The 17,500-nt window shown below is 34.0% G+C and overlaps 1 protein-coding gene across 2 annotated transcripts in view; it reads right to left on the reverse strand.

The window, feature by feature from the left end:
- Positions 1 to 17,410, reverse strand: part of EloA (elongin A) — a 24,731-nt gene extending 7,321 nt beyond the window's left edge. The window contains exons 1-5 of one of the 2 annotated variants that reach the window (XM_070130071.1): positions 17,314 to 17,410; positions 8,434 to 8,670; positions 5,751 to 6,912; positions 639 to 790; positions 256 to 461 (exon numbers count right to left, since the gene is read on the reverse strand). In XM_070130071.1, the coding sequence (XP_069986172.1) occupies positions 256 to 461; positions 639 to 790; positions 5,751 to 6,912; positions 8,434 to 8,523 (1,610 nt within the window). In that variant the 5' untranslated portion in view covers positions 8,524 to 8,670; positions 17,314 to 17,410. Of the gene's footprint in view, positions 1 to 255; positions 462 to 638; positions 791 to 5,750; positions 6,913 to 8,433; positions 8,671 to 13,170; positions 13,320 to 17,313 lie in introns of those variants that run through there. The other variant, XM_027381158.2, reaches the window with a different exon arrangement.
- Positions 17,411 to 17,500: the final 90 nt, after the last annotated feature.

Raw genomic sequence — 17,500 nt, forward strand, 5'->3', positions numbered from 1 at the left:
TATAATGCTAGTGTCAGGCATCTTCCCTAAAGAAGAAGAAAAAAAAAAAAACATTCTAATTCTCCTTTTCAATTTTCAATTATAATACCACTGCCTTTATCAGGAAGCTATTGACCATACTGGAGTATGAAATAGTGAACTATTATATGGCTACTAGGAGTGTTATGGTAAAAAAAAATATCCTTTAATCTGACCTCACTATAAACAGAAAATTTGCCTGTTTCCTCAAAATGGTTAGAGATTATAGCAAAATACCTGTTATTCTTTGACTGAAACATGATATTTAGGGCCTCCTCTTCAGTCATCTTCGAGGACATGTGTTCCATTGGATCATCTTTAAGTTGAAGTCTTGGCAGTGGCTTGTAATTAGGTGTTATCTCTGGAAGCAAGGGCTCCTCTGGCGGCAGACTTATTGAGGACGGTAGGGAGGGTAAGGTTGGTGGTTTTGCCAATAGCTTTTGCTGTAAGTTAAAGAAACAGAGTCATATGCTGTGGGTAGATGGAAACATTATTATCAGCAATCATTATCAACAGCATATTTTATGTGACAAGCATTTCTCTTTAGGTTCAGAATCTATCTATTCCAGTTATCCCTCACACTAGTTTTCAGGCAATGCTTTCTTAGATCTAGTTCACACCTTCTTAGCATCCGGTAAACCTCCCCCATCAGACAGCATTCTCTTATTAGATGACTTGCTTGAGGATGGCTGTCCCTCATCTGAACTTTCCCTGTCCTTCTGGGAGTCTTTTTTCTTTTTCTTCTTTTTCTTTTTCACTGGTGATTCTAAACCTGTTTTAGAAAAAAAAATCTTATAACCACGAATATATTTATAACAGTAAATATCAAAGGCAAAATCTTAAACCAAAATATCAGTGCATGAATGTTGCAAAGTACATCTATTGTGAAGCATCTTTCATTACTACATTTTAAGAAAAATGATTTTGAGATATGCTAGATGTCTCTATAACAAAAAATACAGTCATACAATCACTAAATATATATCATACAACATAACCAAAATGGAACGTGTATAGTATATGTATATTTATATAAAGTAAATCATCCTCCACAAAATCTGAGAAACCAGTCCTTGCCCAACTTGACAAAATAAATAGGTAAACAATGAATCAAAAGGAAAAAAAAAAAAAAAAAAAAAAAAAGATGAGAACAAATCACAATAACACAATGTTTTGTAAATAAGTATTCACTTGTACAAAAGCTGATGCTATTAACTCACACTATTACCACATTTGTTCCATTTATGCAAGTCAAGGAACAAGATTTTTTTGTTCTGAAGAAAATATGAAGAATAGAAAAAACTAAACAGCTTTTAACAGTGATAAAGTAACCAAAATCACACCTAATATCAAGACACTGACTGTATATCTAAATCTTTACTTGATAGCCAAAAAACCCACTAAAGTTATATCTAAATCTTGGTGCAATGCCTTTTTTATGTCACCTATAGCAATACGGAGAAATGCAAAAACGATCCTATAAAGAAAATTCTAATTTCTGTACTTCAATACAATAATTAGCTACTGGGAATTACATGCTGGAAAAACAATATTCTGAACTCTTGGTATGTATGTACTATAAGTGCATCTAAAAGCAAAGGACAATAACAAAGAAAAAGTATAATTTCTCTTTATACAGATTGATAAATAGACCACGATTGTCAATAGAAGCTTTAACTACTTTTATTTCTATTGGACTGGAGAATTAATTAATTGTATTAAATGCATCTCTGACATCTATGTAAATAAGGTCAATACATACAAATGATCATAATATGTTACATATCATACCTTTCTTCCCCTAATGAAAAATATGACCTAGGCCAGTGATCTAAATCATTTGAATGAACTGTGCAAATGCTCTGGTTAAGAAAGATGTTATAAAACAATCAACATTCAGATATACTAAAATATAAAACAATTATAATGCAAGTAAAGCAATACCTGTCAATGCTCAAAAAAGAATAAGTTAACAACATTACTTAAGAAAATTGTAAAGCACACCTGGGCAAACTACAGCCCACGAGCCACATCCGGCCCTTTGTGTGTCCCTGTCCGGCCTGCGAGAGGCCAATCATAAACAACAACACAAATTAACCTGTTAAGCGTCTCCGCTGGCTCATGCCATTTTCCGTTTTTTTCCCACTATTATACTCGACGACATATGCCACTCAACTCTAAATGCTGCTTTCAAGCCTTCTGCGCCCTCATATGAAGATTATACCTATACTATCCTAATATAAATATTTACAGAATAGTTTTACCAGCACCAGTTATTCAAAATATATAACTTGGTGCATTTTACAAAGGAAGAAAGTTGAGCTGAATTAAGTTCATGTTATCGTTGGTGTGGCCCTCTGACACAATTCAGGTTTCTCATGTGACCTCTTGTAAAAATTAATTGCCCACTCCTGTTGTAAAGTCACTCTTTAACCATTTACGGTCACTAAAGAAATCACACAAGAACCGTATGTGGTTTTATGTCCTCATTCTCTTCCCTCTGTAATTTTTCCTCAGACTAATGTTTGTAATATATCTGTAGAAATATTACTGCAAAAGGAACATAAAATAATGGCATACTTTCAGAAATTATGAAGAAATCACCAGTACTTTACTACAGCATGACAAAATCACAGGAGAAAATGCTGCTGTCAAAAAGAAACCAGGCAGGTAGTGTATCAGCAACCTGTCTTTGTGCAATATATCCCAGTGTCCTCACAGCTGCACATTTGTATAAAACCACTGTTATGTCTTTGTATTGCTGAAGTGTATGTACTTGGCATATCAAATCAAATCTTGCTCAATCCATCTATCAATCTGTCTCTTTTGACATCACGTAGTGTCATAAAACATCCTATCTCACCACTCTTAGCCAAATACTTATGAAAAAACACCTATAATTTCTGAAATGATAAGCCTCTGAGTAAAATGCCAACTCATGCCAGTCATACTGAATTGTACACGTGGCAGTAATTATGCTGATTGTAAGATAATCTGAGAATAGAAGTGGTAACTCAAAATGCAATTAATTAACTTGCAACACAATAAGATTTTTTGCAGCAGTTACAGTTTTCCAGCTTCTGATAATGATGAAAAAAATTAACAGTTACAAATAGGAGAAAAGGGGGGGGGGGAGCATAAATTTGTATATAAACACCGGTCTAAATTACAACAAGAGGTAAATACAAGACGTAAATACACAAATATCTTACATAGTGAAGGACAGAGAAGGTAAATACTGGTGAACGAAGTAACTACACAAAGAAGTGACTGAATATTTGAAAATAGTAATAAATACATCAACAAAAATTCATAGAAACAGTAAATTATACCTTTTAAGAATAAAGCAAAAGATATTGACCTGATAATTAGAATACATAGACCAAACATCTATAATTTTGTGTTATCAAATGTTGAATGCTGTTTTTAGTGAACAAATAAATCAGAAGGTAAGATACAAGATAAAACCAATATACAGTATATAAAGCAACCTTGAACTGAAATAACTATATAAAGATAAAGTGACTGATGAGGCATAAAGCTTATTCTATATTTTTATGAATGTCTGAAATCATTGGTATGTATACTAGTCTTGATCGAGAAAAAATAACGCTGGTATATTTATCAATCTAATGTAACATAATAAAGGAAACTACTGAAAAAGGTAGGCTATAATGTCAGATACTGGTAAAGCCTGAAAATTATTATGAAGAATGAGATGAAATGTGATATCTATCAATGTTCAAATATTTTGCACAATGAAAAGGTTACTGCTAATACTTTATTACTGATATTTTGCAATCTCCTAACAGATATAACCTTTCTGTACTTTAACCCAGCGCTGCTGGGGATGGCATGTAAGTACATGCCTTGTCCATTGTTAGTTTATTTTTACAATTGTCTTTGTACATAGGTGGCTCCCTAAGTACATAAAGTCACTGATGAGTCATTTGCTAACAGCTACTAGCTACCTATCTCATCTGTTCACCATTTCCCTTGAATTTCTGGAATATCTTCATTTATCTTACATTGCTATTAGTTATGTCAATAATGTTAAAATAATCATAATGGTTTAATAATAATTACAGCATTAATATTGATAGTATTAGTGAAAAAACATCTTTGAAATCAGGTGTGGTCATGTGGTCTACAAATTGACTCTTTGGTGGCCACTTGTGGAGCTATCTATGCATAGATACATTTCGCAAAACAATATTATAGTGCACGTAATTTTCCAGTGGCATAGGGTTAAATAGTCTAAGCTTACAATGCATTATTATCATATTATATCTGAATTTCATTGAAAGCTATGTACTTTTTCTTTTTTACTTAATACCATTATTATTTACTCTTTATTTACAACATAAATATGTCTGGTTTTCTTTTGCTAACATGACATTTCATTTTGAAGATCATACTTTTACTGATGCTAAATAAAATCATATTACGATACATTAGTACTGCTTGGACCAGAAATTTTAGCTATAAGGACTTGATTATCAATTCAAGCCTCAACAGTTCAAAGTAATACCACCAACCCATTGGATATTCATTTGGTAAGTTGAAGGAATAATATTAGCCAATGGCAAACTTAACCCACCATCCCTGGGAAAATACTGTGAAATGTTTCAGCACATTCATAGCTCTGTGTATGCATAGCCACAAAGAAGTCAATTAGTGACCTTGTGACCTCACCTAATTTCCCCCTTCCTTAAATTTGCAGAAAAAATGCTTTATTTGTTTTAGTCTACTAATGCTACCAGTAACACTGCTGTTATTTTATTATAATCACAACTATCCTTGTGCTATTGACATTCCTAACAGCAATATCAGATACCAGAAAACATTTTTCAAAAATCAAAAGAGTAAACAAGCAAGACAGGTGGTACTCATAATTGGCTCATTGGTGACTTTGTGGAGCCATCTATGCATAAACAAAACTAATAAATTAAACTCACAGTGGGCATGACATGTATGTACATGCCATCCCCAGTGGCAATGTTTTAATCTAGATATAGCTTCAGATTGCTATTACGCTTTATGTGATCCAAAATCTTCCAGCACCTGATTATTTTAGCTTATGAGTGAAGGCATTCATGTAGCTACTTTTTATCAAAATATGAAACTAAACTCAACAGATGTAAAATAAAACAAAATATATAATTTACGTCTTACTATCAGTATCAATATCAAACCACTCCATGGCAGGCTAAAGGATACAATGCAGCCCTTAAAAGTGGGCATATTCTTTGACAATTCCTACCTGATGGAAAGGTTTAACCTCATAGAATAACATGTTGTGGTAAAGAAATGAAAATAATGGCTGGAGATGAGATTAAAAGAGATCACAACTATGATTTCATTTAAATTTTAGCTCACTTTAGCCCACAATCAGATTTGTTTGCTTCTTAGCAATGACAGGGATTGCTAAGATGCAGTGCAGGATGTCAAGCAGTGCAGGAGTACCCACATATGACTACACTTATTTTGGTTACTTATTTCCTGCCCAGACACTTAAAAATACATCAAAATGCAATATACCATTAATTGCCACTGAAGGGTTAAAATTAGTTTTAAATTTCATTTTCATACAGGAAAGAAATACCCCCTATAAAGGTGAGAACAGAGTAGAAGTGATGATGATTATAATAAAGACAGTGGTGGATGATTATGATCACTATGGTGATGATGTTCAAGACTTAAAATTCAAACTCAGAGGAAAATGTACTGACCCATCAAAGCTGCACCGAAGTCTAGTCCTTCACTCACATCATGCTTTTTGCTTTTCTTCTTCTTACCCAGATCTTTTCTGTCACTTTCCGAACCTTCCTCTATTTCTCTGTGGTCACTTTTTGGTTCCCGATCACTTTTGTCCTTATCTTTTTTGCTGCTGTCTCTATGTTTGTCCCTGTGTTTCTCCTCTTTTCTTCTATCTCTGTCCCTATTGCTCTCTTTACTAGAGCTCTCCTTTTCTCTGGTACCCTCTTTATTTGTATCATGTCTTTCCCTTCCCTCTTTTTCTCTTGAACTTTCTTTACTTGTACTCTCTAATTTCCCATGACTACTCTTTTCACTTTTCTCTTTTCGTTTCTCGTCCACATTTCTTTTTGCACCGTCTCTACTTTCATGCTTTCCACTTGATCTTTTCTCTATTTCTGGGGTACTAAAGCCATTGAGCACATCTCTCTTCTTTCCTCTGTCTTTTTCTTCTCTATGTCCATCTGCACTCTCCTCTCTTCTTGACTCTTCTTTAGGCTTATCACTACTTCTGTCTTTGTCCCTGTGTTTATCTTTGTGAGATTTGTCTCTATCCTTATCTCTGTGTTTGTCTTTGTGTTTTTCCTTGTGTTCCTTTTTTCTGTCTTTTTCATGGCTCCCTGAGCCATCCTTACTTCTCTCCTTCTCCCTTTCCTTGTGTCTCTCTTTCTCCTTATGCCGATCTTTGTCCTCCTTACTATTCTTTTTTGACGAGGACTTGCTGGAACTGCTCCCATTCCTCCTATCTGCGGATATGCTTGGTGACGCCTCTTTCCAGCTGGGTTCCGATGAGCCTTCTGGGGAGCTGTAACTGGAGGCTTTGGCATCCATACTAGAGGGATGATACTCAGCTGAGACTCCTGAGCTACCACTGAGTAACTGGTAGTCCTTTTGTGATGTGTAGGGGTTGTATCCATTGCTGTTTTCTCCACCAACAGGAGAACTCTGCTGGCCATAACCATAGGTTCCTGAGTCCACCTCGTCCTCATAGTCATCTGCAATGTCCCCAGACTCTTCAATTTGGAGTCTGTCTTCTTCATCCTCCTCTTCCCTGATTTCATCATCTGGCTCTGCTACAGCTCCTTCATCATCTTCCTCCTCTCTTTCAGACCGCTGTACATTTACTCTTCCTCCTCCCTGCAAAGTTTACAAGACTGCTAAAGAAATGCATAAGACAGGATAATTCTATATACTATATATACACAAACAACATTCCAAATATCTAACATCTTTAAAACACAACTATACTTTATCAGTAATGTTCAGAATCTTTAAAATATCTTATTTTTGAGATACAAGATATCAACTGTTTACAATACATCTTACAATGATTGTGCTCAACTGGATAATGTATTATGAGATCAGTAAAAATAATAACATATTGATAAGAAGCTGCTTACTCTCACAAAGGAATTAATTGCTCTTTACTTGAAAATTCATTCTATTTACTAGCTATTACAGTTCCTTTTCCAATGAACCTAATCTTGATTTTATTGCACACAAGTGGCTCCACAAGTGCTTAGCCACCAAAGAGTTAATTATTAGGCTATAGTGACCATGCTTGATTTAACCCTTCCTTGATTTCTTTTCTTTTTTTTTCTTCTTTTTTTTTATTAATGCTATTAACCCTTATGATCCAGGTGACGTGACTGTCCTGTCATAGAAAAATCTGGGTTGAGGGTTGAGTGACATGAACATGCCATAATCAGACAAAATGGCCATGGGCCAGGTAATGTGAACTTGCCATCATGACCAAAGGCCATGAGAACACAAACCTTGTGGAGTGTGATTAGACTTATTTCCATCGATAAATGAGTGTGGAATGTAATGTGTGTAAACTGTGGCTGGAAAAGTGCTGGCTCCAGGGAGAACGCCATTTACATGCTCAGCATCGCATTCCTGGCCGCAGTGACAAGTTGTATTACAGAAAATTGAAAAATTATGAAAAAATAAGATATATATGACAAAAATGACCAAATGTTGCATTTGTTATTTACTACATAGAGAAATGATATGGACCCTGAGCATCTAAATAAAGCAAATCAAAAGACAAATATGGTCATTGGATAATGGCAAAACAGCTAAAAAAAATATTCAAGCAAAATAAATTTGCAAAGGGGGGAACAGAGTCATGTCACTGCTCACGAGTGTCCGTGCGCACCCTGACTTCACTCCGTACACCTGGATATTGGCCACTTACATAACCCACTCCCAGTATTTTTGTCCATGTGATTGCTGTGACGCAACTGGATCCAAAAGCTTAATATCGATACTTATAAAATTACAGCTGACACTATAATTATCATAATACCAAAATACACACACACACACACAAAAAGAAAATCCTATATAAGTGTACCCAAATGAGAAAGGTAGGACCAATAATTGACTCCTTGGTGACCAGGCAATTTTTACAGCTATGTATGAATTAATGTTCCCATTCACTAGCAATGAGAATAAAACACTAGCTATATTTTTATCGGAACCAGATATCTTAGGAAACTCAAGAAACAGAATTTTTAGTGGAGCTCAGTTAGTAATTTGTGTGCCATAGGCCTAACTCTCCTCACCTTCATTCTTTATGACTTTGCAATCTTTCTGAATTCAAAAAATAAACTAGTTATATGCAGACTTCATCTCACTCTCTCTCTCTCTTACCCTATCTTCTTCTGTATGATCTCCCCTCTGTCTATCATCATCTTCCTCTTCCTCTTCCTCCTCCTCCTCCTCTTCTGCAGTCACCATCATCTTCCATTTGTTGACCAGTGCTCTCGCCTTGTCGCCGACAAGGCCAGAATGATGACGAAGAGCATTGACAGATCTTCCCACACCTGTCTCTTCTAGGTGGCTGACTGTCACTTGCAGATATTTCAGCTTATGGATGTAGTATAACAGCTGTGAAGGCAAAACAAAAAATAACATAAAGCATTTTTATAGCAGAAAAAAAAGGAAGAAATACTTATAAGTTAAAACAGCTTTTGTCTTTGTTTTCACTGTGGAGAAGTGAAATTTTATTCTATGAATGAAACATTGTTAACCTTTATATACGATGAAACACACCTTAATGTTTCATCTATATAATAGCCTAGTATTTAAACATACATTTTCATAAATATATACATACATATTTATCTGTATATTGTATATGTGTAAATTTACATACTTTTTGAAGCACCAAACACTTGTAACCAAAACATATACAGTGCTCAGCAAAATAACCCCTTATCTAATATGTAAAGATGTGTACAGAATACAGCAACAACTTTCAATTCTGGCAAGTGCACACTGCTATATCACAGTTACCATGTGCACTCTTTCATTTTAAATATAAAATGATTAATGGGACATTTCCATGCATGCCAATTGCAGCTTTCCTATCGTAAGTACCATGGCAACTTCTAAGAGTACGTACTTGTAGACATAAATATATATATATATATATATATATATATATATATATATATATATATATATATATATATATATATATATATATATATATATATATATATATATATTCTATCAGGTTAAATTAATTTCTGTTGGTCAAGCCTTGATCAAAATTTCACTAACCTCACATTTACAATACCCTGAGATATAATAAGTTTTAGCAAAATCTATAAAAGTCAAAACCAAACATTATATAAATTAAATGTATATGATAATGGCTGCATAGATACATCATAGATAAAGTCCTTCATCACTTTATAAAATATGGAACATGAATTGGTAAAAAAAAAGAAAAACAAAATGATTAGTTAAATTAATCTTATTCAGATGTTTTTTTTTAACCATGACCTTTATACATATAAATGATACTGCAGGGAACAAGAATAACAAGATGACACAATGGGAAGAAACAATGAATATCAAAAGAAAGTAGACTATGGCAAAGAAAATTTTCATATGAAATAGATTACATATCTAAATCCTCCAACACTTTATCACTCTATGAAATAAAGTACATAAGAGCTCAAAGAGAATTGTTCCTCACTATTTAATGATAAATGCTATTATGCAAGGGAACATCACTTCAAAAGGACATGTACATGTGATAAATCTCTATATCTAAGTCTATATCACTGACATTCTATAATAAAAATCTTCCCTGCAACTAAAGACACCTTTACAAAGCTGATACAAAAGGACTGAGCAGTGGAGCAAAACACTGTTTTGGCTAGCACAAAGCATACTCTGCTGACACTGGCACAGTTGCAATTCGAGAAACACTCAATTCAGCACATCAGCTATGAAGCTAATGACAAGAACAAACATTTCTCATGGTCTTTGAATATTGTCGAGCTTCATAACTTGGTCCTGTGTCACCTGGAATTTACTGTTTGTACACTTGTCTATGCAGTAGAGCAATGATGGCACTACAGCATTTAGTAACTCAATATACTACATTTAGTAATTTCACATAGACTAAAGTACTTCCTTTTTGAAAATGGGTTTTTAGTGGAAAAATATTGTCAATTGTTTCACCTTTTATAGCAAGTTAATAGTAAATAGGATATTAATGGAAAACGGGGAGACGTATATAAAAATCTTTGACTGAAGAATCGAGACAGCCTGCAGCAGAATGGCAGGTTAGAATCATTGGATTCTATTGCTGTTAGTACATATGAGATTATTTTTGTTGTCTTTATAGCAATGCCTTTGTAAGTTCTGTATAGTATCTAGACACCTAATGCATATTTTGTAATCTTGAGTGACTGTTACTGTAGGAGGAGTATTCTACTTCTATTGGGTTTCTAGGTGGGGAATACTTGCCCCTCGCTGCACATGATTACTATGCATTGGTTCTGTTCTATTTTGCAAATATATATATCAATGAAATTAATTTTATCACAAATAATGACTGATTTTTATCAGTGTTGCTCTTTTCACAGAAACAGCTCTATAACTTCAGCTGTGACACCAATGGTATTTCAAAAGGCTTTGTGCTATTCACTTATATTCAGAGACACTTCAGATACCCTAGACGGAGAGCCAGACCGGCATCCTGCACTTGCCAGCCAATCACCGTTGGCTGCTGCATGAGACAGCTTGAGGTGATTGGCTGAGAGGCATTAAAAATGGATACCCATGAATAAATAAATAAGATGGTGAAAGTTCTAAACAGTACTGCACGAAGAGAGAAAATAATGTGAGCCCTAATTGTCCTATAAAACAAATAAAACAATTCTATCAACTACTTAGAGATAAGTAACAAGGAATAAAGGTAAGCTCAAGAATCACATGTCAACGTCTGTGCTCACATGCCTAAATTCAACGAAGTATTGGCTTGCACACTCCACTTTCTTCTAGCAAAGGCAGCCAAATCTTTACCAGTCTTGTCCTGACATAATATAAATTGTCGAACTACCAAGTAATTTACCATCAAATACAGAACTAACGTCTATTCTAATATATGTGATGAAGGTTTATTTGCCTTTCTAATATCGCACTTTACAAAAGTAACAGTAACAGTATGTGCGCTCATAATATGAATGATAGAATGGAAAGTAACACTCTTTGCAGGAAGATTCACGATCGATATGTGACCATTGTCTTGAGGCCCACACCTTTCTGGCAAACATGCAATAAAATTAGGATGCAATTAGGAACAACAGTATTTTTCTACTGAAAAACTGGTTCATTCTTCAAGCTCTTGCAACTGCACCTGTGTATAAACATCTATGATAATTATGCTATTGCTAAAGCTCCAAATGCCAGTGATCACTATTGTACACCGATAAAAGGTTCTGTGGAAATCTGTGTATTCATATCTTGTATGATATTACACTGTGATTAAATTGTATAACTTGTGTGCCAATACTGATCTGATGCCCAATGTACGACTTTGTGTCAAAATTCTTATTCTTCCTTTTCACACTTAACCCATCCGAAAATATGAATATAAATAAAAACTTTCTTTTACAAATATACCACTAACAGGGGAATTGGTAATGTTAACTACTATTATTTGATTCCCTAGTGATAAAGTGCTTTTGGAGCAATGTAATGAAATGAAACCACAGTGGATTCTTGCGTTTTGCTGTTTCCGCAAAGGTCAATAAACATTCACTCTGTATAGGACTATTCAAACAGCATTGAACTTGCTGTGTTTCCTCACTTGTCAAAAAGGTAAATAATTTAAAAATATACTATACGTTTTAATACGTGAACCAAAATGACACCCACTGATATATAGATTAATGTACAGCATAATGATGCCCCTATAAGGACCAAACCTCCTCCACATACGTTAGACAAAACCGAGCTTAAACTCTTTCCTTGAAAACAAAATTACCATTACGTTGACAAGCTTCTTCTTGCCAGAATATACATGGAAGACATCATACTTGGCCATGTAAATGCAGACTTTTGGACTTTGATAAGCTGTTATGGTTGCACCTTTGCTTTCTTATATTTTCTAATCTTTATGTTATTAAACGTATTCTTAATGGCCTTTGTTTTTCAGCTTTCATATGTATGTATGTGCCATAACCCTTCACCCAGATAGCTAATAAAAAGATAACCTACACTGACTTAGAGGCTGTGTTCCACTATACGCCAAAAAACCTCCACCATGTATATGCTGGCAAGATAGAGCTCACAGCTTTATCATCAAATAAGGAATATATAGTCAAAATATTTTTAGTAGTGGCTTGTTAGGCATTGCCATGGTACATAGCATGGAGGTTATGATATCAATCAATGCTGACCTATTTAGGGCAATTGATAGCAATAAATCACAAGGAATTTCTGTAACTTTCGTTTTACCAGAATGTAATTAGCGTAAATTTGTCGGCCTTTGCCAGTGTACTGAAGGTATATAGGCCAGTGTACTTGTATGGTTTATCACTTATAAAAGCAAAAAGTTAAAAACCTAATTTACATGGACTAAATGCTCTACTTCAATGGAAATAAAATGAGTTCATATTTATGTCATGTTCTCTACTATTTGTGGATGTTCTTTAGCTCTGCAGTTCCTATTCCAGTGGACCAGCAAACGCAGAGAATTATCATCCTGCAGTTTATTCAGGAAAAAGGTTCCTCAAGAAAGCATACATCTCTATTATCAGTAAACCGTTTTATCAGTACAGGAATCCTGCAACATGCTGGGCTTGTAATTTCATTCAGATTTCCTCTCATTCTGCTGCCTATGAAACGACATCTTCCTAAGCCCGACGAGCAACAAGCCCTGGATAAGCCAGTGGCCTTTAGGGTCACCAAGGCCGATTATCTAAAGAGAAATCTAGACCGAGGGAAGAAAACTGCACTCGGGTCTTCTCTCCGTCTCGCCACTTGCCCTGGATTTCTCGGCCTATTCTCTCGTCTTTTCACGAACTCCACTAATTTTATTCCTTATTCATTGCTACATATGGGCTCTCCTGTATTTCCTTTTACCTTATCTGTCTCCCCCGTGCCGGCATATTTCTCCAATTTCCTCTGATAGAGAGCAATCTGTTCTGCAACGTTGGACATCTTCACAGTCACAACAGCTGGATCAAAACAACTTCTCTGCCTTACATTAATAATTTTGTAATGCGGTCCGTCATAACAATTCGGGAATTTGCCATCTTTGTTGTGGATTTAATACAAGGCCTTTGGCAAATTAGAACAGGACGATGTTTATAGATTCTTTTTTATTTTTAGAATAATGTTGCTCGCTCGCTCGGTTTCCCTTCATCTGCTCGGTTTCCCTTTACTACAAAAAAGGTCGTCTGAACATATGAATGAAAACAAGGTTATTAGTAAAAGATTTGGGTCGTTTGGAGTTGAAAAATGAACTGAAAGATTTTTTGTATATATTACACATTAAGTAGTGTGATGTTAGAAGGCATTTTGATACAACAGCAATGTGGCAATAATAGTAATGATGACGAGTGAAGACAATAATAATCGAATGCGAAAGGGTTTCGAACTCGCCAGGGCATTTAATCTCTGACAATCTTTATAATTATTGTAAAAATACCCTTTGCATTAACAATATTGTCAACTAATTTGATAGATGGCCTGTCTGAAACGTTTCATTCGTGTTATGTAATGTAAATTTGTGTATTATATCATTTCACTGACAGATTACAAATGAAAGCGTGGGGTTACATGGATAATAATATTTGAAAACCTGGAAATATATAGTATCACCAATGCAACAGATATAATTTTAAGAAAATTTTACGTAAAGGAATGTTAGTATGGGATAAATTACTCATGTGCTCACAATACATCCTCTTAAAATCTTTGATGGATAATATCGCTGGCTTTATACGGTTATATTATGATACCTTGTATGTGGTTAACGGCATAATGGTGTAAATATGTATGTCTATGAGCATATAGACTTATTATAAGCGCAATAGATTTCTTGAATTAATGATCAATTGCCGACGTTATATGAAATATGAAATTTCAAGCAAACTTGTATTCTTCCAATTTTCATTGCCATTCCAAAAATCAATTCAGTATTATAAAGAATTGCTGAAAATATGGGTTACATTTTTTGTCTTGGATTTGGTCAGATCTTTTTCCTTGTCTTGCCTCGAGCATTCTTTTGATTTTAATGCATCGACTGACATATACCTCCTGGTTTAAATACTATCAATTATGACAAGAATTTCATATAGATTAACTAGTTTCATGTAACTGTCAAATTAATTGTTCTTATTATTTTCATAATATTTTTTTCTAAATTTCTTTTGGAAAATCGTTTGTTTATCTCTTAATTACTTCCCTGTTGTTCTACATACACCGTACAATAGCTAGCGGCGACAGAACTGGTTACTCAGCACAAAAGAAAATGGAAGAGGAGTAACTATTGTATTTTTCGTAGTGCCGTCATACGCCGGGGTTAATCCATTGTCATAGTGTCTATAGTGCCAGAAGTGTTCTTAATATTTCCGTTTGCGTCATTTTCTAAAATACAATGACATATTATCATGAATTTGATTTTGTAATGGCAGTTCGCATACTAATGACCTTTACATGACTCTGAAAAATCCTCTGACTTGTCGTCTAAGTAAAGATAAAGTAAAGTAAAAGAGGATTCCATATATTTTTTTCAGACCAAGATTTTAAATTTTTTGAAAAAATCCATTTTTGCTTCACATGAGAATTTTTTTTTCTGCAATATATCAATAAAAATAAGTATAGAGATCGTAAAGACACATACACATGTGCGTGTGTGTGCATTTACATTATAAATATATATATATATATATATATATATATATATATATATATATATATATATGTAACGCAATAGAATTACTTATTTACCTTTGAATACCGGCATGAGTAAAATATGTACACCGGCATTGTAAAAGAAAATTAAACTTCCGTATGTATGAAGATTAATCATATACAAAAGCAAATTTTGAAGGGAACAATATACAGTTTCTTTATCGATAAAAGTAATTAATCTGTTAACACAAACCAGGAACAATACTATATTACAAAATATGTTATATTTCATACTAGCATTTTAATTTCTGTAAAATTACAGCTACTGTAGTTATTATTGACTCATACCGAGCTGCTAAATAAGTGAATATGTATATATATATATATATATATATATATATATATATATATATATATATATATATATATATATATATGTACACATACACACACACACGGAAACACAGCTATAGCGTATGTATATATATGAATGGAAAAACACTCTACCATGTTGATGTTATGGTAGTAAAACCCACGATGCACAAACTAGATTTATTGCAGACAGTGAGACAAAAATAAAACTAGTTTGTGCATTGTGGATATTTCTACCATGTATATATATATATATATGTATATATATACATATATATATGTATATATATATATATATATATATATATATATATATATATATATATATATATATATATATGTAGAGAGAGAGAGAGAGAGAGAGAGAGAGAGAGAGAGAGATACATATACATACATACATATATATATATATATATATATATATATATATATATATATGCATATATATATATATATATATATATATATATATATATATATATATATATATATATGTGTGTGTGTGTGTGTGTGTGTGTGTGTGTGTGTGTGTGTATGTATATATATATATATGTATATATAAACATATATATATATATATATATATATATATATATATGTATATATAAACATATATATATATACATATATATATATATATATATATATATATATATATATATATATATATATATATGGCGCACGCACACACGTACACACACCTATATATATATCGGGTAGCGTGACAGTGGCATCCCCTGTCAAAGGAAACGTAACGCGACCCCTGCCTCCTTCGGCCTGCGGGACGCCCTTGGGCAAGGTGACGTGTCCTCCTTTAGCCTCCGGAGCCCATGGCCGAGGCGCTCACAACAGGCCCACTGGCTTTCGGGTTAAGGTGTATATCGCTCCTAATGGTAGTTTTTTGTTTGTTGATTTGTTTGTGCATGGCGGATGTTCAGTGCAATTGAGTAAACGGCAAAGGGAATCTTCATAGTTAGTTAGACTGGTTTGGAATGAAGGGTGACGGTTGTTCAGCGGGATAAGCGATCTGTAATACGATACACACACACACACACACACACACATACACACACACACACACACACACACACATACACACACACACACACACACACACACACACACACACACACACACACACATACACATACATACACACACATATAACTAGGTTTAGGAGTAGGTTTCTTAGATCACGCTGCCAAAGCAAAACGTCGTAATGGGTACCAGAAGCGAATGATAAAAATACGATTTTTAAAATGTTACATGTAAAGAAAATAACTCAGTATGGTTGTAAAATAATAAAGCTGATTTTGACGAGCTTCAGTTGATCTACCTCTTCTCTAGGCGCCAGGAAGTTTGCTATTAATTAAACCTATCTGAAATTTGGTTTATACCTATCTGTAATTTGATTTGTATTTCATGAATTATAGTTAGTAAAACCGGTATGTCTGAACATGGTAATTTCGATGGTCTTTTGGAATTATACATTAGTAGCTGTGATTTCATGTATTGTGAAATAAGCTCTGGCCCATTCTGTATGAAAATATATGAAACATAAAAAAAAAAATGCAACATTAACCCAATGAACATTTCACTGATAGTAGTATTTCTGATACTTTATGATTTTTTTTTCTCCATCGTTTTTTTTCTTTTGTCCGACTTCTGAGATTCTGCTTCCTGTTGTGAGAATCTGTTGTGAGTTGTTCTTCTGAGCAACTGAGGCAGCTTATCAAGGAGCCTTTAATTCCCTCATAAAAATAAACACTTTTTTCTGGTATAAGATCTTTTTCGTGAAAATTTCTTTGCAGGTACATATTTGACAATATTACTTTATTTGAAAGAATATACAAATCTAACATTCGATAACGCCAAATGTAGTAACAGTCGTGTACATTCTTCAAAAGAACCGTTATTGCAATATACCGTGAGCATCTAAGTATTACGAGATCAAGGTGATCCCTATGGCGGTATAACAAACACATGTACACTTACTGCATTGGATTAAGAGCCCTATGTAAGGACGGAACGGCACACGAAGCACATCTTTGCTTCTTGTTTCTTTTACCGCCCAAGTACAAGGAACTCGTTGTATGACGTCACTGGCGATACGTCAGCTTTTCCCCTTATTGTCTGGTTCCATTTTATATTCTTTCTTTCATTATGCACGCTAAAACAAATC

This window comes from Penaeus vannamei, chromosome 2 (genome assembly GCF_042767895.1).
Source record: "Penaeus vannamei isolate JL-2024 chromosome 2, ASM4276789v1, whole genome shotgun sequence".
In the NCBI taxonomy this organism is placed as follows: domain Eukaryota; kingdom Metazoa; phylum Arthropoda; class Malacostraca; order Decapoda; family Penaeidae; genus Penaeus; species Penaeus vannamei.